Here is a 20,109-nt window from a genome sequence, read left to right on the forward strand (position 1 = left end):
AAGAAGGCAATCGCGAGGGAAAGCGAGGTCCATTTGAGCACCCCTATTCGCCCGAAGTGTGGAGGTTAATACAAAGCGACGCCACCCCGAACGCCGCTGGCTCGGTGGCCGAAGTAGTCGTCGACAAACTCGCCGACTTGCTTTTTGCACGCGCAGAAGGTACCTTTGGGCGTGTTGAGCTTCTCCTCGTTCGAGCTTGCGTCGGGGTCCTCGGCAGGCCACCAGGAGTCATCATTGTAGCACTGAGGGAAGGAACCGAGGCTGAAAAAGAGATTCGGTTCGATGTCGGAGATGCACCCCGCCGTGACTCGCTCCGCGAGTTTGCTGTAGGCGACATTCGCGCACGTCAGCTCGTAGACCGGGACCAGCGTGCCGGCGTCCACAACGGACGCGTCGCACAAGTACCACGTCTGCCGGATGGCGTCGCGCAGCGCCGTTGCCGCATTCAGCTGCCACGCCTCGATGTCGACAAAGTCTTGCTCCTCAGCCAGCTTGTACGCGTTCACCTATCAGGCGTCGAGTGGGCTGCTGGGCGCGAGCTGTAGCTGTGGTGTGGTCAGGACAGGAAGCGGGATCTCACCCATCGAAAGAGGACGGCGGTGGAGAAGATGAAGGCGACGCAAAAAAGGAGCGGCAGCCAGATGTAGAATGCGAGGGTGCAGCATTTCCTCGGCTTGCAAAGGGCGAGGAAGCCAAACAGCGATAGGAGCACAATGACGATGCCAGACACCATAATAATGACATACACGATCGTGGGGTCGTCGTTCAGGTAAAGATGCTCGACCTGTGTCGTGCCCAGTGCACCGCTCGCGATCGTCGCAGCACCTAATGACACGAGTGCAGCAATGCCGCCACAGTGCGGCCCATTCCCCAGGTAGTCCTACGAAGTGCGTCCAATGCTCGGCACCGAGCAGCATGAAGAAGACTGTGGAGATGAAAAGCAGGGTGAGGGAGATGAAGCGCAGAAAGCTGTCGCAGCAGCCTCGCTTCTTCTGCTCGTCCGTGTCCATGCTGCAAACGCGAGCCGGCCGACGCCCCCAGCACACGGACAGCCCTCGGTGCCGTAAAACGCCATCTTATTTTGTTTTTTGGGTACTACACGGCACACGCCCTTGTGACCGGTGCTGCTGCGACTCGAAAGCTGCATGCCCTCCGCCTCTGTCACCGCCAGAGGGTACTCGCCGACCGCCCGCGCGTACGCGACCGCCGCCCTCGAGCCGGCCGCCGCCTCCACCGCGGTCGGTGTCGAACGAAGGTTCCGAGGGGGCCATTTTGTCGCCCACTTTTTGGCGGCAAATGTAGAGGCCCAATTGTGGTATACACGCCCTTGTGCCCGGTGCTACTGAAAGATGCCGCAGACCCACCGCCTCTGTCGCGACCTCACCCACTTCCATCCATAGTGCCGGCGGCGAGGCTTTTCCCCGGGCGAAAAGATCCGTGCAGAACTTTCACCTGCGAATGGAGTGCCACCGTGGGAGACGAATACGAGCTAGTATACAAACTGGCTGGGCGACGACCTCAGTCGGGCAGCCTCGCGCTCGCTCGCTCAGAGGCGTGCTCGACTGCTCGTCCGGGCTCCGCGCCTCTGTGCCTGCCGACATCCTCACCCGCTCTGTGTCTTGATCTGCTGACACAGGCCAATAACTTCTCTTCTCCGGCTGGTGTAACCTGTGTTAGTGCCAGTGCGCGCCAGTCCCGTGCCCAGTGTTGTGCGAGTGAGTTTTATGGTAAAATTCTTCTTCCGACCAGAGAACGACGGCCCACACTTCGGATGGTGCTCACCTCAACACCTTGGGTGCAGTCCCTCTGACCCTACCCCCGGTGCCGGTGTGGGCGCTGGCCGGCACACTTAGGTAGAGGTACAGTAAGGTACAGACATGGGCCACTTACCTAAGGTGGAGGTATAGGACACCGCGCGCTGCCTCGGTAAAGGTACGGGTGAGGTACGGGCGCCTCGCCGGACACACGCTCGCCCCCTCCCGACGGCCCCGCCCGACACGCTACTCATGCAGCGTATGGCGTGTTCTGGAGAACACCGGCGCGCTGGAGCAGCGACATGTCGACGCCACCGAGCGGGTCGGCGGAGGGTGGGTCGGCGGCGTGGCCGGAGGTCGACGGGCTGGCCGAGCCCGAGGATGGCGCAGCCGAAGCGGCAGCATCGGAGCTATGGCGTCCGAGTCGCAGATGAAGCGGATGCCGGGCCTAGTGTGCGCGGCGCCCCAGGCCTTGCCGTGCCGCACGAACGTGTGCCGCTCCGTGAACTCGACGGCCGTACCCGTGTACGACGCGTTCTGCTCCGCGCCGGTGAGGTGCGGGAAGACTGAGTGCTTGCCCGGGAGCCGGCTCTTGATGGCTAGCTTGACGGCCCTCGAGACTGTCAGGGACAGCGGGCCCGGGTACTGCTTGATCACGTCCATGCCCATGGACTGGAGCGTCGCGTTCTGCGTGGAGGAGGGCTTCTTGGGCGCCATGAGAGCTATGTCGTTGCGTTTCGCGCGACGGGCGGTGCACACCTTATTCGCGCGCACCGCCGGTGTGAACGTCTCGAGAGTACCCCAGGTACCGGTGTGGACATGTGGTGGGTACCTCGGTATATGGTGCGCTGAAGGTATAGCACTCACTCACACACCTAGGTAGCGGGTGTGGGCGCTGCGCGCCTACCGACATGTCGGTACAAGGTGTACACCTGCACCTTCCGTAGCGTGGACGACGGCCAGGCATGCAAACGATGTGCCAGCTTGCACGGCGCTCGCGCCGCGCCGGCTGGCTCATCGAGCGCGTTCTCTGGCGCCGTCCGGGCCACGCGCGGCGCCGCGCGTGCCGCGCGCCACTCGCCGCGGCAGGCACTACAGCGCCAAAGCCGCCTCACAAACACCGCGCACAGATCCAGGAGGCTGCTCACCAGGCAGCAGAGTGCTGCACCGGCCTGCAGCAGACGCTGCGGCGCTGCGGCGTCGCCTCCCCGCCCTGTCCACGGAGCAGACGCGCGGCGGCACGGCCTTCCACCAGCTGCAGGAGGTGCGCACTTCCCAGTGGAAGCACAGGATGCTCCCTCAGCATACGCAGCTTTGCGCAGCGCAGCGTACGGGCCACGCCACGCAAAGCCGACCCTCAGTCTGCCCGAGAGGCTGTCTGCGGAAGGCCTGGCAAGCGCGTACTCGCCTCCTCCGCGGCCATGCCCTCCGCCCGGGCGAGCGAGCACCGCGAGAGTGGAGGACACCACCAGTGATGGATTCGCGTCCCCCAAGAACCACGAGACTTTTCTTCTTCCGAACTCTAGCGCACATGTCAGCCTGTCTGGTATCGCCCCAGCCGACCCGCTGTGACCTCGCGGGGGCTCGGGTCTTGCCTGCTCCTCCGTGGGTCTCTTCCCACAGGAATGAGGGTATCAAGCGAACCAGTTTAGACCATGTTTAGACCCAGTTTAGACCACGGCTGAACACGAACCAGATTAGTCCTGTTTACGATAAACTGGGTCTAAACAGGGCTCGGCCTGGGTGGGGGACCCCATTAGCCATACCAGGTTTAGACCCGGTTTAGGGCGCCCCTAGCTAGCTCCGCCGCCGCGGCCGCGCTGTGGCTGCGGAAGCGGCAGCGTGCAGCCGCCATCCTCTGCCTCGGGCCGGACAGCACACCTGGCACACTTGCACCGCGCAACAACAGCCTCGCCGATCAGGCGCACGGTCGGTGTTAGGGCGCGACGTCGGGCGCGGCGACAGACCAGCTGGCGGCGCCTGCGCCTGGCAAGAAGCGGAAGCGCGTTGATTTTAACGGCCGCAAAGGTGCTAGTAGAAGTGGTGTTTGGTTGAGCAGTGGTACTCACTGCCCCTCACCAAATGCTTGCAGGCGATGTTCCTGGCCTCGCTCCCGACGTACCGCGCGAAAGATGAGGGGACGCGCTGCGGCTTCTGCAAGCAGATCTTCGACACGGCGAAGCTGTCGGAAGAGTCCTCGACGCGGCCGCGTGGACCCTCAAGATTGCCATGCACAACCTCGACCAGCGCGAGAAGAAGCAAGGCCGCTGACGCTTGCGCGTGCCGCTGAGAGCCGCGTCTCTCTTCAGAGCAGGGGAGCTAGGCGGGGGGGAGGGAGGTGCGCGCTACGCGGGGGCGAGGGGGGGAGGAACCCCATTAGCCATACCAGGTTTAGACCCAGTTTATCGTAAACAGGACTAATCTGGTTCGTGTTTAGCAGTGGTCTAAACTGGTCTAAACTGGTTCGCTTGGAACCCTCCTACAGGAGCAGCTGTGAAGCGGCTGCGGCAATAGCAGACAGCATGTCTGCCCAAGCGCTCTCGCATGAGGACAGCAGCCCAGCTGGTCTCCTCGCGGCCTACGACGCGGCGCACGATGAACTTGGAAGCCCACCTCAATCTCGCGTACGCGCGGCGCTCGAGGGTGCGGCGCAGCGCGGGACACCGCTGACTCATCTCGCGCTGCGCTCGGCCGGCGTCGGAAGCCAGGGCGCGCAGGCCGTTGCCGAGGTGCTCTCGCGCGACACAAACCTGACGCAGGTCAGCCTTGAGGACAACGCGCTGGGCGACGACGGCGCTGCCGCCATCGCACGTGGCCTCAATGGCCACCCGTCGGTCTTTCGGCTCAATATCGGCTACAACGAGATCACCGGGCGTGGGCTGCGTGGTGTCGCCGAGCTGGTCGCGGCGGGCGGCCCGCTCCTCTGCCTCGACCTCTCCGGCAACAACTTTTACCAGAACGTGGCTGTCGCGATGGTTGCGCCCGCCGGCTTGTTCTCTCTCGCGCCAGCCGGTCAGTGCACCACCGGCCTCTCTTCACACGGGTGGGCGTGAACAGGCATGTCGCCGCTCGCGCCGCTGGGCCGCGCGCTCGCCAGCGCCGAGTGCCGGCTTCAGCTGCTGCTGCTCGACCAGGCGCCAACCCTGAAGAGCCTCTCCTCTTCCCGGACCCTTCCCTGAACCTTCTCGGAACCCGCCTGCAGGCCGACGTGGACGCTAAGAGCCTCGCCGCCTTGGTCGACGGCCTCCTCCGCAACACGTCCCTCGTGAACTTGCGACTGGGCGAGAACAACATCGACGCGCGCTCCGCCAGCCTCATCGGCGAGCCACCCCCCGCCTCCGCCTCCGCCTCCGCCTCCGCCTCCGCCTCCGCCTCCGCCTCCGCCTCCGCCTCGCCCCGCCTCGCCCACTCGCCCCCGCCTCGCGCCGGCAGGCAAGCTGCTGCGCGGGAACACGGCCCTCACCTCGCTCGACCTGCGAGATAACAAGCTCGCGGACGCGGTGCCTCCTCGCCGAGATCCAGCCGAGATCCAGCCGAGATCTGGCCGAGATCTGGCCGAGATCTGGCCGAGATCTGGCCGAGATCGCATCTCGCAAGCCTGGCTTCGCACAGCACATGCGCGGGCTTGGTCTCCTCCTGCGCGACCTTCCGCCCGTCACCCGCATCGCCCACAGCCCTCTGCATTCCCCCGTCGCACAGGGCGCGGCGACGCTCGCCGCGGCCCTCGCCGCAAACAGCAGCCTCAAGTGCCTCGTCCTGTGGAGCAACGGCATCGCAGAGCAAGGCGCGCCCTCCCCCGCCGCCCCTCTCTCATGGCACTGTGGCACTGTCGCACACTGTCGGTGGCCCGACCGAGCGCTCGCTCCGGCGTGCCGCGCCAGGCGCCGCGGCGGTGGCGTCCGTCCTCTCCGAGCAGCCGTCCCTCCGCATCCTGGACTTGGGCGGGAACGCGGTCGGCGTGGGCGGCGTCGAGGCGCTCAAGGCGGCGCTGCTACGGAACCGCAGCCTGCACACCCTCGGCCTCGCGAACGCCCAGCTCGGGCACGAGGGTGGCATCGCGCTCGCGGGCGCCATCGAGGGGAACGCCCACCTGACCCGGCTCGACCTGCGGCGCAACTCGCTGCACGTCGCCGGGCTGATGGCGCTGCGGCTCGCGATGAAGACGAACTCGGCGCTGCTCGAGGTGCGCCGCGGGGGGAGGAAGGGGAGAGTGCGGCCGCAGAAGGGGTGGGGAGGGCGGGGAGGGCGGGGAGGGCGGTGTGGGGTCGTGGGGTCTGTGTGTGGGGGGGGGGGGGTCTTTGGGGGGGGGGTGGGGGGGTCTTTGGGGGTGGGGCCGGGGTGGGGGGGGGTCCCTCGCTGCTTCAACGCGCCCGCGGCTCCCCGACAGCACGGCCCGCTGCCCCGCGGCTCGCCCTCCAGGTTGCCGTCGACACGGCCTTTGTCGGCGAGGCCGCGGAGGACCGCGAGCTCGAGCAGAGCTTCGCCGCCGAGATCAAGGCGGCGTGCGCCGCAAACAAGGACCGCACGCACAACGAGGCGAGCGCGGTGCCGGGCGAGGCGGCGGCGGCGCTAGGCGGCACCGACCCGAGTCGCCCCGACAGCAGCGGCGGCTCCCGCGCGCTCGACCTGCTCGCTCGCAAGGGGCTGCCTGCTGCAGAGCCCACCGCCGCTGTCTCCCACCCCTTCTCCCAGCCCTTCCCCGCGACGGCGCTCGGCGCTGCCGGCCCGCTGCACCCCGCGAGATTGCCCGAGGTGACCCGAGATGACCCGAGATTAGGCGGCCGAGTGCCGTGCGCTGGGCCGCGCGAGGCTGCAGGCGCTGGGCGTGGCGGAGGCTGCCATCGACGTGCCGCTGCTCGGCGCCGCGGCTCCGCCGCCGCCGCCACCGCCACCGCCACGGGTGCGGGTGATGCAGTGGAACCTGCTTGCGCGCGGCATGGCCAGCGATGGCTTCGAGGTGGAGGACGTGCTGGCGGAGCCGCCCGCGGACGACGAGAGTGCGGCGGTGGCGCGTGCGGCGCGCAACCTCTCCGCCGTCGTCGACCCGCTCGCTCGGTGGGCGAGGGTGCGCGAGGCGGTCGCGGCCTACTCGCCCGACCTGATCGCCGTGCAGGAGCTCGACTGGCTGCCCGAGGCGATCGGCGGCCTGGCCGCGCTCGGCTATGAGTGCGGCGGGAGCGGCGCGCCGCTGCGTGCGCCGCCAACCTCAGCCAACCTCGGCTGACCCCGGCTCGTCCGTCCATCAGGCGCGCCGCCGTACGCGCCGCCGCACACGCAGCTCAAGCCGACGCCGGCGGACGAGCCGCCGCCGCTCGCCAGCTACCTCGCCGTCCTCGAGGCGTCGGGGCGCGCGTTTGCGCCAAAGGTGCCGTCGGTGTGCCGGCAGCTCAAGGTGGCCGCCGGCGAGGCGAGCGACGCGGCGTGCGACGACGGGATCTGCCTCTTCTGGAAGAGCGGCGCGTGGGAGGCCGCGGCGCCGGTCGAGTACTGCGGCTCCTCCAACGCCGCCGGCCGCTGCCGCGCCCACTTGCGCGTGCGGCTGCGGCGGATCGCGGATGGGGCGCCCCTCACGGCCGTGGTCGCGCACCTTGGCTCGGGCAGCTCTGCCGGCGCTGAGGCCCTCAGGCTGGCCGAGCTCGAGGCTCCGACGACTCTGCTCGCTCCGCACGTGCTTGGCGAGCCGCGGCGCGAGGTGGCTGGCCCGTCGCTGCTTGGCTGCTTGCGCGAGGCGGTCGCCGCGAATGAGCCGACGCTCCTCTGCCTCGACGCGAACTCGGAGCCCGACCGCGCCGACCGCGCCGCCGGCAGTGTCTGGGCGGCGGTCCGCGGCGTGGAGGGCGTGCGCAGCGTGTGGGAGGAGTGGTTCGACTCGTCTGGGGCGCCGACAGGGGCGGCCGCCGCGCAGCCCGTCAGCACCAACAAGCGGCGCGGCCAGCTCTCTCGCCAGCCGGCAAAGGTTGACGAGCATGCCTGCCGGCTGATCGATCACGTCTTCTACACCGCGCCGACGCTCGCGCTCCCGGAGCACGCCTTTGGCCCGGTCGCCTTTGCCGACGAGGCAGCCGCGCTTGCGGCGCCGCTCCCGTCGCTCGCGGTGCCTTCGGACCACTACCCGGTGGTCGTCGACCTCTTGCTGCAGCCCGCAGCGGAGGTGGGGGCCGAGGCGACGCCGGAGAACGGCGGTCTGGCTTCTGGGGGGGAAGGGGCGGCGGCGGAGGAGGAGGAGGCAGCGGCCGCGGCCGCGACGGCGAGCGCGGAGGCGGCCGAGGCTGCAGGGATTGAGGCGGCAGCAGCTGCTGCTGTGGCGGCGGCGGCTGCCACTGCCGCGGCGGCGGCGGCGGAGGAGGAGAAAGCCGCCGCCCTGGCGGAGGCGGCGGCAGGGGAGGAGGCGGCGGGCAAGGCGGTGTCTGAGGCGGCGGCGGCGGTTGAGCAAGCGCGCGCCGCCGAGGCGACTCGAATCGAGACGGAGAAGGCGGCGGAGGAGGAGGCGGAGCGGTTGGCTGCCGAGGCGGCAGCGGCCGAGGCACGTTGATGACATGCAAGGTGGAGTGACTTGCGATTCGCCTCACCGTGTCGCGTCGCATGTGTAGGCGGCGCAGGCTGCCGCAGCCTTCTCCGCCGCAGCGGCAGCAGAGAAGGCGGCGGCAGCAGAGAAGGCGGCAGCAGCGGAGGCCGCGGCGGCAGCTGAGGCGGCAGCGGAGGCGGCGGAGGCGGAGGCGGCGGCAACGAGGGTTCGCCTCGAGGAGGAGGCTGCGGCGGAGGCTGCACGTGCCGCGGAGGCGGCTCGGGCCGAGGCGGAGAAGGCAGCGGAGGCGGAGGCGGAGCGGCTAGCGGCGGAGGCCAGCCAACGGGAGGCGGAGGAAGTGGCGGCGGCTGCCGCGGCCGCCGTTGCGGATTGGACGGCGAGATTGAGCCGAGATGCGCCATCATCGCACGGTCGGGTACCTGAGCCCGTCCTTCTGAGGGGATGGCTCGCTCTTTAGGCGAATGGCGATTCGGCCGTGACTGCGGTCGACGGGTCGGACGATTTTGCGGCGCTGTTGTTCGCGCCCGCGGCGGCCGCGTCTGCGTTCGAAGAGGCGCCACCTATGGGAGCCGAGACCGAGAAGGTCAAGCCTCTGGATCCAGACGCTTTGGATGCATTCTTTTGAGGTGTGTCCGAAGTGGGTGCTACTGACCTAGTGTGCGCCAGTCCACGCCCTTGTAGTGCCAGTGTGCTGTGAGAGAGGCTTGTATTCGAAAAGAGCTCTTCTTTTTGGGTTGTCAGCGCAGAAATCTTCAAGGTCGACCCCCAGACCCTCGTGTCACTGTCAGCCGGACAAGCTGCACGCGCATCAGCCTCTCGCATGACAGCGAAATGTGCGACTCTTTTCTCTCTTTTGACTCTCGTATATCACTATCAGCGTGAGAGATGGTCTACTTTTCCAAAATAAGTGAGCTGTGGCGGATCTCTTGTAAATCATCTCCGCTCGATCCCGAGCGCGCCGACGCGCGGTGCCACTACAAGGCGGTGCCACAGAGAGTCCTGCATTGTGTGTGCATTGTGTGTGCAGTGTGTGTGTGTGTGTGTGTGTGTGTGTGTGTGTGTGTGTGTGTGTGTGTGTGTGTGTGTGTGTGTGTGTGTGTGTGTGTGTGTGTGTGTGTGCCCGGGCGCCGTGCGAGCCTAGACAAGAGGGACAGGGCCGCTCAGCCTGCTCGATAACTTTGACGGCGTGGTTGGCCCAAAAGACGTGCGAGAAGAGCTGCGGCCGCTAAGGCGCGCCTCGAAGCTGCTGTTGCTGCGCCAGCGGGAGACCGTCTTTCGGTCGCCAAAGAGGAGCTTCTCGACGTGGAGCTGACCTGCGGCGGACCGGCAAAGCCTCGCCTCCTCCTCATGTTGTGGACGGCATTTGGGTGGACGGGGGCTGCGACGGCAATGAGGACGCGCCTTCGGAACTCTTGCGCGAGCTGAGCACCTGCGAGGTCCTCCCGAGCACCGACTGCATCCGCGACCGCTCTATCGCTTGTGCCTCGGCCTATGGATGCACAGTTTTAGCGTCCGGAAGAGTAGCGAGAGTTCTGCTTCTCAGCAGTGCAAAGCGCGCGTGGTAGGCCTCACTTCCTGGCTGTCGCCGGAGAGTGGCAGCTAGCGCGCCGGCGGCAGCCATTGCGGCGGGGCTGTCCTCCCCCGAGGTCCGCTTTGCAGTCTCCCACGAGTCCCTCCTCAATGAGACCTACTCGCGACAAGGTCTGTGGGCGCAGGCTTGGGGGCTCGCAACCATCAGGCGGTGCAATGCGCGCCGCCGCCGCGTACTCCCCGAGCTCCACGAGGTTCAACGCAAGGTTGTTCGCCAGTGTCTAACAATGCTCGGAGGGCTGAGATGAGTCGAGGTAAGTTCGGCGGCTAGTTCCGAGGCCTTTGACACACCTGCGTGTCCGGGTGGCCACCGCCCGAGGACTGCCTCCGCAGCAATAGGAGATGCCGCTGCAGCTCGACCGCCCCTGCGGCGTTTCCCGCGTCCTTCATCGCGTCCGCAAGGTTGCTAAGTGCCTGCAGGCCAGTGATTTCGGCTGTGGGCGAAACGAGGGTGGCCGGTGATCAAGCACCAAGGAGGCGGCCTCGAGCTTCTCGTCATCATCATCCGGGAGGCCAGCCACCTGCTCGCACCACGCCTGCGCCAGCCCCATCTGCGTCTCGCCGCTGTACTCTTGCCGGCATTTCCCACACTCCCACCACACCCTCCAGTTGCCCTCAATCGCCGTCTGTGCAGGGGTGTGGTTTGTGAGCACGGGCGGAGAGGGTGGAGGTGGGTGATACAGAGACGACGCTGGTCAGTGGAGAGGCGCCTGCAGATGCGCAGCCTCGTTGATCCGGCACTCCAGGTGCGCGAGGCCTTGGGCGGGACCGCAGCCGCAGCCACCGTGAATGGGAGGGTAAGAGTTGGAGTTGCAGATCGTGCAGACCCCGGCGGTGACGGAGTCGCTCCGACCTGACATGGCGACTCACGGGGCGACTGATCGTCCGTCCCCTTCGCGACGCGGGGGGGGCACTCTAGAACGGAGAACGGACGAATGTTTCCTTCTTTTTCTCGCTGTGCCTTTTGAGGTGCTTTAGGTTTGTTGTTGGCAAATCAGGACACAGAGCTCACGCAAATTCACCGTGGGAGGAAAGCGGCGAGTCGCTTTGTGGTGCTAGTCCGTGCCAGTCTGCTAAAAGAAAGAAAGAAAAACAGACCACCCAAGCATCGGTCTTCATGTCGCGCGTTACTCGCGCTCACACGCACGCCCACAGTATCGCGACTTTAGCATCGGCGATCTGCCGCTCGAAGCCGTGCACCGCATTTGCGAGGAGCTCACGCGTGCCGCGAGGTTTGCTCGACGATACTCGGTCTCGGCAAGCGTGGCGCGCTGTTTCCCTTTGTCAATTTGGTCGCGGTGCTGCGCCGCTCCACCCTGGGAGTGTGCGTCGCCAAGCGTCCGGACCTCGGGATCGACCCGGATTTGCTCGAGTACTGCGTCACGCCTCCTTACGACGAGGATGGCCGCTTGGACGTGCTGTGCGCCCGTGCCTGGCTGGACGTGCCGGGGCCGATGGTCGGTGCGCTCCTCACCGCCCCCACCTGGCTGCAGTACAGCGCGCTGCGCGGAGCGGCGTTTCTCGGCCTGCTGTCGCTGGCACGGCTGCACGCGCGCGCGACGGAGCACGGGGCGCAAGTCTCGGAGCGTCACGTGTCGGCGGCGGAAGAGCGGGGCCGCAAGGAGAGTATCAGCATCACTCGGAAGCTCGTGCAGAAGACGGGAATGGACGCGGGAATGGGTACCCACCTCAATGCCGTGTTCACCCAGAGTTTCGCTGATGCCGAGTCGCGCTTCACGCCGGTCTTCTCCTCTTTGTTTGGAGATCTCGAGCTGCGGCGCCAGTTGGGCGAGCCCTCCTTGACGTCGACGAAGAGCAGCCTGTTCCGCTTCATCGACCAGCATCAAGCTGTCGAATCCGGCTTGTCCGTGGGCGAGATGGTGAATTTGCGGATGACGTCTCGACTGTCGTTCCTCGCCGGCATGTTGCTGAGGGCCGGTTCTGAACCTGAGGACCTCAGGCAGGACATCCTTTCAGCGGCCTTTCGACGTTTCGTGCGCCCGCTCTCGAAGCTCCGCAGCAGCTCTGGCCGTGCTGTCTGCAACCTTTGCCATGATAAAATACATGGCGGGCACGTGGGATGCCGTGAGTGCCAGTTCTACTGCTGCACGCAATGCATCCCCGCCAAGGACAGCTGCGTCTCCCGCGATCCCATCAAGCTCGTCGATACTGCTCCGACACTGTTGACTGACACCCTGTCAGAGGCAGGTTACCTGAAGGACGCGACGCCACGAGCAGTGGCGGCGTTTGAGAAGGAGCTCGCTGCCATCAAGAAGTACCAGGGCTTCCTCGGATCGCTCCGCGACGACGACATGACGCTGATTCGACTCACAAAGGCGGGCGAAGCGCCGGTGCTGCGCGCGTGGCTGGAGGATCGGTACCGCTGCCCCGCGGACGATGACGACATGGCGATCGAGTTTCCCTGCCTCGCGGCACACGCGCGCTGGGGGGTCGTGTGATCACGGCGGCGGAGATCGGATAGGCTGACGAATATTGAGGCACGGCCCAGACGAGCGCGCTCTCTTTACTCTGCCGCCCCCTGGCCCTGCGGCCCTACATGAACGCCGAAAGGCGAAACGTACTCTTTCGGCGAAAGGCAGGGCCCCCGAGCCCCGTTCTCAGTCCTCAGGCCGGGATCGCGGTTTTTTCAGCAGAGCCTCTGTCGAAATTACTCTGCGGACTGCTCTATTCTATATAAGTGCTTACACACGGACTCGCTTTTAATCCTGGTGCGTTTGCGCAAACCAAGTGTGGTACGTCATCGCGTGCCGGCATGGGCGGGCGGTCCAGTCTGGCAGTCATCACACCAAGCAAAACTCGTCGCCATACGCATCCGCGTCGGCGGCCGAGCAGAGCGCCGACTTCGACGCGGCCACTGCCTTGGCCGCCTTGGCTTTGTACTTGTCTCCGATCGCCTTGAAGAAGACCCGGCCCACCTGCGGCGAGGGACGGCAAGGTAAGCGGCGCACATCACGGCAAGCAGAGTGCAGAGAGTGCATGAGCTCCTCGCTGGTGAGCAGCCGGTACGCCGCGAAGAGCTGGACTGGGCTGGCGCAGAGCGCCTAAGGCATGGTCCGCTGCCTCGGATCCTACGCCGAGTGCAAGGCCCGGTGCGCCGTGGGCGAGCGGACCTCATCGATGACGCCTAGGATCTGCTTTGCCGAGAGGGGCGCGTCGGCCTCGCTCGCCAGCTCCCACGCAACCTCGAGCATCTCTGGCTCGACGCCCAGCTCGGTCGGCGCCTTCTCCGCCACCCTCACGTAGTCTGCCAGCACGAGTGGCGCGTCGAGCGGGTCTTTCAGCTTCTTGGACGCAGCGAAGGTCGCGCGCACCTGGGCCGCCTTGATCGGGTGAGTGCGTCCGTCCGCGTCGAGCACCTCGTAACGCGCCCCGCCCTTGGCTTTCGATTCGGCTTTGATTATGACTCCAAGCAGTCCGCGGGCGTGTCCCTGCTTCCCTTCGTCGAACTCGCAGATGCTGCCCACGCCGTGCAGTGACGGCGGCTCGGCTTCGTCGCTGGCCTCCTTCAGGAAGACCGCCGAGCGACGCAGCGAGTATTCTACCGCCGAGCGATGCAGCGAGTAGGACGACGTCCTTGTCGAAATGGACACGAGAGGCGCGAACCCGAGCGGCGCGCCGACAAAGAACATCGATTTCGGCACTGTGCACCCAGCTCCCATCTGTCATCACTGAACGAGCGAGATGTAGATGTAGGAGTTTCCCGGCAATTTCCTGAAATAAAAAGAAATTATCGCACCGTAGTTTAAGGGGACGGTCGGAACTTAACGGGGACGATCGGACGACCGACCTGCTTTCATCGACGCTTAGACATCGCTGCCCAGTCCTGGCTGGAGAGGGCGGTTGCGACCGCACTCTTACTTGCTCCAGGAGAGGCCTCACCGGTTGCGCAGCGCCGCTGTCATGTCGCACCAACACGAGAGCGCCTTTGTGCACTTTGTCGAGAAGCTCAAAGAGCGACTGCCTGCGGCCCGTCCCGCACTCGACGCACTGCTCGCCGACTTCTCCTCTGGCCAGCTGTCGAAAGAGGCACTGCAGGCTCGCCACACGCGCACGAACCGGCTCGTCCCCCACCATCGCCCGCCGAGCCTTCCCTGTGACGTGCGTAGGAGAGGCTGCCGCACATTGTGCCACGCGAGATCCAGGAGCGTGCGCTCCTGGAGGTCAGGGCTGAGCGTGAGCCGCCTTCACTTCAAGCAATCGACAGTGTGGTGAACGAGGATTTGGAGCTTAGCCGCGTCGCGCGAGCACGAGCTCGTGCTCAGGGCCAATCCGCAAGCCGCAACTTTGCAGTGCGATCGGCATCTGAGATGGAGGCGGTCGTCGCCCTCGACACCCTCAGCTCTTTGTTTGGATCGGGATCCGCCGCAGTCACCACGCCGCGACCGCAGGGGTCGAGCTCCTGCGCCGTCGCGGTGGGTGGTGGATCGGCGGCGGGCCCGAGCACCTCCTCTGGGCAGGTGATTCAGCTCTCCGATGCTGACCTCCGGCGCTTTGCGAGCTCGCCTGACGTTGAGAGGTGGGCACCTATTTAGACCCAGATACGCCAGGAGGCTGGAGAGGTCCGCAAGCGCGTGAAAGTGAGATTATCTCCCCTGCCTCGAGCAGGTGGGAGCGGATTGACGCGAGCGGCGAGCGGCCGGCACAACGGCGGCGGCTGTTGGAGGAGAACGCTCACGGAGCATTGGTGGCGATGTCCCGTGGCACATCGACTTTGGAACCGCAGACGCAGGCAGCGCAGCGCCAGCGAGTCGCGCGGCGCCCTCCCTCCGGGCGTGGGCGTGGCGAGGCGCGAGGCTATGGGCGCACGGCGGACCCCAGGCCGCAGCCGTGGAACGTGCCGGTCCACATCGACATGGCCCTTGGGATGGGCCACGGCGCAGGCAGTCCGACGCGAGATAGTGCCGTGTCTGGAACCCACCCCTCCTCCATCCTCCTTTCGCCCCGCCCTCCACGCTCACCGCGCGTGATCGCTTCTTGCATAACAGGACTGCGCGGCCGCCACGAGCCGCCCTTCCTCTCCATGGGCCCCGTGCCGAGCTTCTTCGGCATGTTCGGGCGCGGCTTCCTGTGGGATGAGCCGCGATCCGCGCCTCCTCCCGGGGTCGAAAGCGAGGAGGGCGAGGAGGAGCTGGACGTGCTCGAGCGGCTCGCGGAGCTCGAGGAAGGCAGGGGTCGCGGGGGTGGGGGCGGGGGCGGTCGGGCCGCTAGTAGGGGCAACTGAGCAGGGCAGCTGGGTTCAGATTTGGACGAGCGACCCCGCCGAAGCGCGAAGGGCGAAGCCGAAGGCCGAAGCCGCGCCGCCGCGACCGGGGCGGAGACGCGCGAGAACGCTCGGGGCCCAGCGGGGACGGCGGTACGCGACGCGTCGAATGAAAAATGTATTACATTTACAGAAATACCGCGGCGACACCGACAGACCACTATACACCACTCTCTCAATAGACAACATGTGCATGCTCATGTTCATGTGTGATGTGACAACGGACAAGCTACCTGTGGGAGGGCGAAAAGCCGCACCGCCGAAACCGCCAGCTCGCTCAGCCGATCATCGCGAGCACCTCCGACACCGAGATGCTGGTCGTGTCGCCACCCGAGAGGGCCTCGGCAGCCACTTCACCATCGAGCAGAGCGAATAGCTCCTCTTCGGCCACAGTCGACGAGTCGCTGCCGAGCGAGGCGGAGGAAGAGTCGAACGACCTCGCAGGCGACACCAAGGAGGCGACGCAGCTATCGCCGCCGTCGCCACCGCCGCCGCCGCCGCCGCCGCCGCCAGCAGCCCATTGTTCGACCTTCATCGCCTTGCCGCTCGCCTGAGCCGAGTGGGCCTCGCCAGGCGCCCGCCAGTGGCAGATGCCGCCAAAGGCGCTCTCCAGCGGCCGCTTGAGCTGATGGAGACCAAAGTCGAAGAGCCCCGACACGCACGGCGAGAGCGCGGTACAGAAGAAGTTGACGACGAGGCCGCTGGCAGCGTCCGTGACGCACACGCGCCGCACAAAGAGCGTGTGCGGGACGACCACCCTCGAGTGGATGTCCTCCGCCTCTGGTGCCAGCGGGACGCCCAGCCTCGAGAGCTGCTGGACGTAGTTGCTGTCCCGCCTCATGCACAGCAAGAAGGCGCCATCCGCCTGCACCTGGGCAGCCGACTGCAGCCGACCGACTGGCGACAGCGGCGCGCTCAGCGCCCGGCAGAAGGCGATCGCGAAGCGCTCGCGCTCTTCGTCTGCGTCGACGAGCCTCGGCGGCGAGCCGCTTGCCATGGACTGGACCGGCGTGGTGAAGTCCATGGAGCACGGCGAAGAGAGGTGCTCGGCGAAGTGCGGGTTCGGCAGCCAGCCGGGGTAGACGCCCAGCGAGGAGGTGCTTTCTCCGTTGAGGCTCCAGTACCTGCCCGCTGCGACGCTGCGCACGCTGACCAGGCAGGGCGAGTTGAAGAGGCCGGAGACGGCTTCCGGGACGGCAATCGGAAGCGGACACCGACTGCGCCAGTGCCCCTCCGCCGCGCTCGTCTTGACGTCGGAGAGGGGGAAACGGAGCTGGTGCGCCGACTGCAGCGCAAAGGCGGCCAGGCCGCAGCAGTCCCGCGCTGCTGCGAGGTGGAGCAAGACGTGAAGCGCATACAGCAGCGCTGGGCGGTCGGTGAGCTTCCCACTGCACCCCAGGACGACGAGCTTGGTCATCTCCGCCGCAGCGGCACCGGTCGCTTTGCCGAGGTACACGGCTGCGTCGGCGGAAACTGGCATGGGGACGGGAAGCGGTGCGGGCGGCACTCTGGCCAGAGCTGTCGGCACCGCTCTGCCCAGAGCTGCCGCCGGCACGCAGCTGCTCGACGCCAGAGCTGTCGGTACCGCTCTGGCCACTGCCGCCGGCACGCAGCTGCTCGAGGCAAGGGCAGATAGGGGCCCGGGCAGGAAGAGGGGCTTGGTGGCAGCCTTGAGGGTGGCGGCCTCGTTGGCGGCCTTCTTGGGGTTCGAGTCGGAGAACAGCCAGGCCTGTTGCGCGCGCCGGGTCAGCTCCTTCTCCGACAGCCCTGGCTCCTCCCCCCGAAGTCGCATCTTGAAGCCATTCTTGAAGACGGTGCTTGCCTTGACGGTTTTCCGATGGTCCTGCTCGGGAACGCACTGGATGCCGAGGCGTTTGCAACGCGAGCAAGTGCGCACCGCGCCGTCCGGAGCGATCATGTCGCACTGCGTGCGAGCGCTGCGGCAGGACCGGCAGAGCTTGTTGATGGTCATGAGATTGGAAGCAGCGACCGGGACAAGGATGTCGAAAGACTGAAGCAGCTAACCCGGACGACAAGGATTGTGGTGTGTCCCGAGACCTCGATAGAGAAACACAAAGTCCATAATACGTGGCTCGCGGCAACGCGAGACTTTACTTTCCGTGCAATATATTTTGAATTTCGTGTGCGTGATCTGGTCCGGGTTGCCTTCGTGTGCGACGCCCATTCCCCTCTCCTCGCCAACCAACGGTCTGCTATAGCCGCAGCCGCTCCTCGCTGCTCGGTGTGAACAGAGTTCGTACACCGAGCAGCGGAGCTCCGCAACTCGAGATCCCTCGAGAGTTCACGCGGAGTCGGCTGGGGCATCATACCAGCCAGCGTGTCCCCCCCCCCCCCCCCACACGTGTATATCTACACTCCCTCTTTCCCGCTCCTCCCCGAAAAAGACAAACGTGAGTGCTTCCCGCGCGGCTCATGCACGAGGCCTTCCTTCAATCCGTCCGTCCCGTCCGCGGCTCAGCCCGCACCTCTCAGTGATGAGTGAGGGCGGCTCGTGCGGGTACATTCCGAGACTCCTTGGCGGCACCGAAACCCCAAGTCTACCTCGACGACACTGTAGGGTATAGAAAACTGGGCGAAACGCGGCGCTGCACTATTCCGGCACGGACCCACACACCCTCTCGGCACCCTGAACTTCCCGAAATTGCTACCGACGGGCACAAAATGCGCCTCCTTCTCGCGCTCGCCATTGCCACCGGCGCCCAGGCATCGTACGAGCGTGTCGTGGGCTACCAGCCGGGCTCTCAGGTGCGGTGGGCGCCCCTCACTGGCCGCCTCCCAACCACGCTGCCGCCCGAGCCTCGGTCGCTCGCCCCCTCGCCAACCCACACGTGAGAGAGAGAGAGAGAGAGCAATTTAGCAATACCAAAAATTCTAACACTCACACATCATTTGGGGCCGTGCTCCGCCCCTCGTCAGGTGACGGACCATTGCGCCGTCGACCTCGACCAGGCGGCCATGGAGGCCGCTCTTGGCCTCGCCACTCCCGACTATGACGCGGCCCTGGCAGTCTACACTGGAGGGGGGCACTCCAAGTCATACGCAGCGCTCACGCTGCAGTCGGGACTCCCCGCCGCCCTCTCGAAGGGCGACCCTCTGAGTGGAACTGACCAGGACGGATTGCCTGTGGCCGGCAAGGCCTACGCCGCCTACGCCGCTGGTGCAACAGAGATTCGCTTCCAGTACATCACCTCCGACTTCACCACTTCGAGCGGAGGTACGTCGGATGCCAACAGGCACGTCGGATGCTTCGTGGGAGGCCTTTCGTCGCAGACCTCGCCGTATGTGCCCGTGACCGGCGGGTGCCTGGGCACCCCTCCCTTCAGCATCACGTCCCCGACGCTCGGCCCTCTGGCTGTTTCGGCCATCGAGCACAAGAACGGCCGCGACATCGAGGGTTTCTCGACTGCGGCGCAGGCCAAGATGTACGATTCCTGCCCCGGCTGCCCGTACGACGAGTACAAGAAGTTCTACGACTACTACGGCGACTATATGTACGCCGACACCTGGGTCAAGGCGGCGCTCCAAGGGAGTGCGACCAGCTTCACCAACGGCAACGTCGACTTCTCCACGTCGGGCGCCAACGACGACGCGTCTCGCATTCAGGGGGCGAAGAAGGGCTCCGCCTACATGAACGTGTGGATGTACGTCATTCGCGAGTTCGAGGACGCAATCGACGACTGCCAGAAGGACTGCATTCATTGCAACGACGACCCTGTCCATGCGTGGGACGAGGCGCAGCCGTGCTGAATTCGCACAGCCCCCCCCCAATCCTGACCGCGCCGCGCCCGAGCGTGACTCAGGGTGTCTGCTTCTACACCGGCGGTATGGTGCAGCCCGACACGTCCGCGGACCAAGTCACGAGCGGCAAGCTACTCTGGACGCTCGCCGACAAGCGGTGCATGGACTACAAGACCTGCGGGTCGGCGGGCAACGAGGCGTGGCCCACCTCATTGGCAGAGGGGAGGCCGAGGCGCGGACCCCGACCCCGCCACCCCGCCCCGTGCGCAGGCCTCTGGCCAGTCCAAGGTGAACCAGGACCTTGCGAGGGAGTTCGCCCTCGGCCAGCTCGAGCTGCAGCTCGGCCAGTGCGACAACGTGCGGCCGATTGTCGAGAGGACGACGAACCTGATGCGCATCCCGCTCATCCAGGGCACCATGCGCTACGCCTACAAGGTCGACAAGCTCGGCGGCCTCGAGAAGGAGAAGGCTGAGGGCTACACCTTCGCCGCTGCGGTGCTCCCGGCTCTCCATTTCTGCTCCGCCGCCGACGCGACCATCGTGTATGACAACATGAAGCAGGGCGCCACGTCCACCAGCCACGCGGCGGTCAAAACGGCCTTTGAGCGTAACTACGCGTGCCTCGGCATCACATGCGCTGACGTCGGTGGCCTGTGGAACTCCGGTCTGATCGACTACTACGACGGCGCGACTCCATGTGTCGACTCGAGCACGTCGGACGACGACGACGACAGCCTCTCGTCGGGCGCCATCGCAGGCATCGCCGTTGGCGCAGGCATCGCCGCGCTCCTCCTCGGCGTCGTCACCTACATGGCCATTCGCGAGAAGAATGGCAAGCCGGTCTTCACGCCCTACATCGAGTCCAAGGACGCACCGGGCGCGTGACCAACATGGGATCAAGTCACAAGTGGGGCCGTAAAATCGCTGACATGTGCGGATTGGAGATGTCCCCAAACGTTACGTCGTCGTTGACAACTTCTGTGTGCTCTAATCCGTTGCTTTGAAGATCGCTTCAGCACGCTTGTTCGTATATTTTGAGTTGATCTCGTCTAAAAACAAGAATTTGCTTTCACGGCGCGTTCGCAAGGCAACAGCTTTGGCCGCTCTTTGGCCGCTCGACAAGAGCGGGCCGGCAAGCAAGAGCCACGACGAGGACGCGAACAACGCGCTCGAGGCGCGCTGCGGGAGCAGTGCGAGAA

The 20,109-nt window shown here is 65.9% G+C and overlaps 6 protein-coding genes across 6 annotated transcripts; 2 read left to right on the forward strand and 4 right to left on the reverse strand.

Annotated features, from left to right (window-relative positions):
- Positions 1-65: 65 nt before the first annotated feature.
- EMIHUDRAFT_225212 (hypothetical protein) lies at positions 66-1,010 on the reverse strand (the record flags this gene model as incomplete). Its single annotated transcript, XM_005790016.1, has 3 exons — positions 66-506; positions 581-825; positions 908-1,010. The coding sequence occupies 3 exons, from the start codon at positions 1,008-1,010 to the stop codon at positions 66-68; spliced, it is 789 nt and encodes a 262-aa protein (XP_005790073.1).
- Positions 1,011-2,000: 990 nt separating this feature from the next.
- On the reverse strand, positions 2,001-2,471 carry EMIHUDRAFT_225213 (hypothetical protein; the record flags this gene model as incomplete). Its single annotated transcript, XM_005790017.1, has 1 exon — positions 2,001-2,471. The coding sequence occupies one exon, from the start codon at positions 2,469-2,471 to the stop codon at positions 2,001-2,003; it is 471 nt and encodes a 156-aa protein (XP_005790074.1).
- Positions 2,472-4,276: 1,805 nt separating this feature from the next.
- EMIHUDRAFT_454826 (hypothetical protein) lies at positions 4,277-9,008 on the forward strand (the record flags this gene model as incomplete). Its single annotated transcript, XM_005790018.1, has 11 exons — positions 4,277-4,729; positions 4,957-5,074; positions 5,187-5,254; positions 5,454-5,574; positions 5,636-5,937; positions 6,174-6,425; positions 6,532-6,579; positions 6,670-6,946; positions 7,001-8,277; positions 8,345-8,656; positions 8,738-9,008. 11 exons carry the CDS (start codon positions 4,277-4,279, stop codon positions 8,903-8,905), a joined length of 3,396 nt encoding a protein of 1,131 aa, XP_005790075.1. The 3' UTR covers positions 8,906-9,008.
- A 2,758-nt stretch (positions 9,009-11,766) lies between these two features.
- Positions 11,767-13,550, reverse strand: EMIHUDRAFT_454827 (hypothetical protein; the record flags this gene model as incomplete). Its single annotated transcript, XM_005790019.1, has 3 exons — positions 11,767-12,806; positions 12,840-12,932; positions 13,002-13,550. 3 exons carry the CDS (start codon positions 13,548-13,550, stop codon positions 12,672-12,674), a joined length of 777 nt encoding a protein of 258 aa, XP_005790076.1. The 3' UTR covers positions 11,767-12,671.
- Positions 13,551-15,257: 1,707 nt separating this feature from the next.
- On the reverse strand, positions 15,258-17,170 carry EMIHUDRAFT_440313 (hypothetical protein). The gene has a single exon (XM_005790020.1). The coding sequence runs from the start codon at positions 17,121-17,123 to the stop codon at positions 15,429-15,431; it is 1,695 nt and encodes a 564-aa protein (XP_005790077.1). The 5' UTR covers positions 17,124-17,170; the 3' UTR covers positions 15,258-15,428.
- A 663-nt stretch (positions 17,171-17,833) lies between these two features.
- On the forward strand, positions 17,834-19,795 carry EMIHUDRAFT_225221 (hypothetical protein; the record flags this gene model as incomplete). Its single annotated transcript, XM_005790021.1, has 4 exons — positions 17,834-17,917; positions 18,089-18,886; positions 18,973-19,026; positions 19,181-19,795. The coding sequence occupies 4 exons, from the start codon at positions 17,834-17,836 to the stop codon at positions 19,793-19,795; spliced, it is 1,551 nt and encodes a 516-aa protein (XP_005790078.1).
- Between the last annotated feature and the right edge of the window lie 314 nt (positions 19,796-20,109).

This window comes from Emiliania huxleyi (assembly GCF_000372725.1).
Source record: "Emiliania huxleyi CCMP1516 chromosome Unknown EMIHUscaffold_123, whole genome shotgun sequence".
NCBI lineage: Eukaryota > Haptophyta > Isochrysidales > Noelaerhabdaceae > Emiliania > Emiliania huxleyi.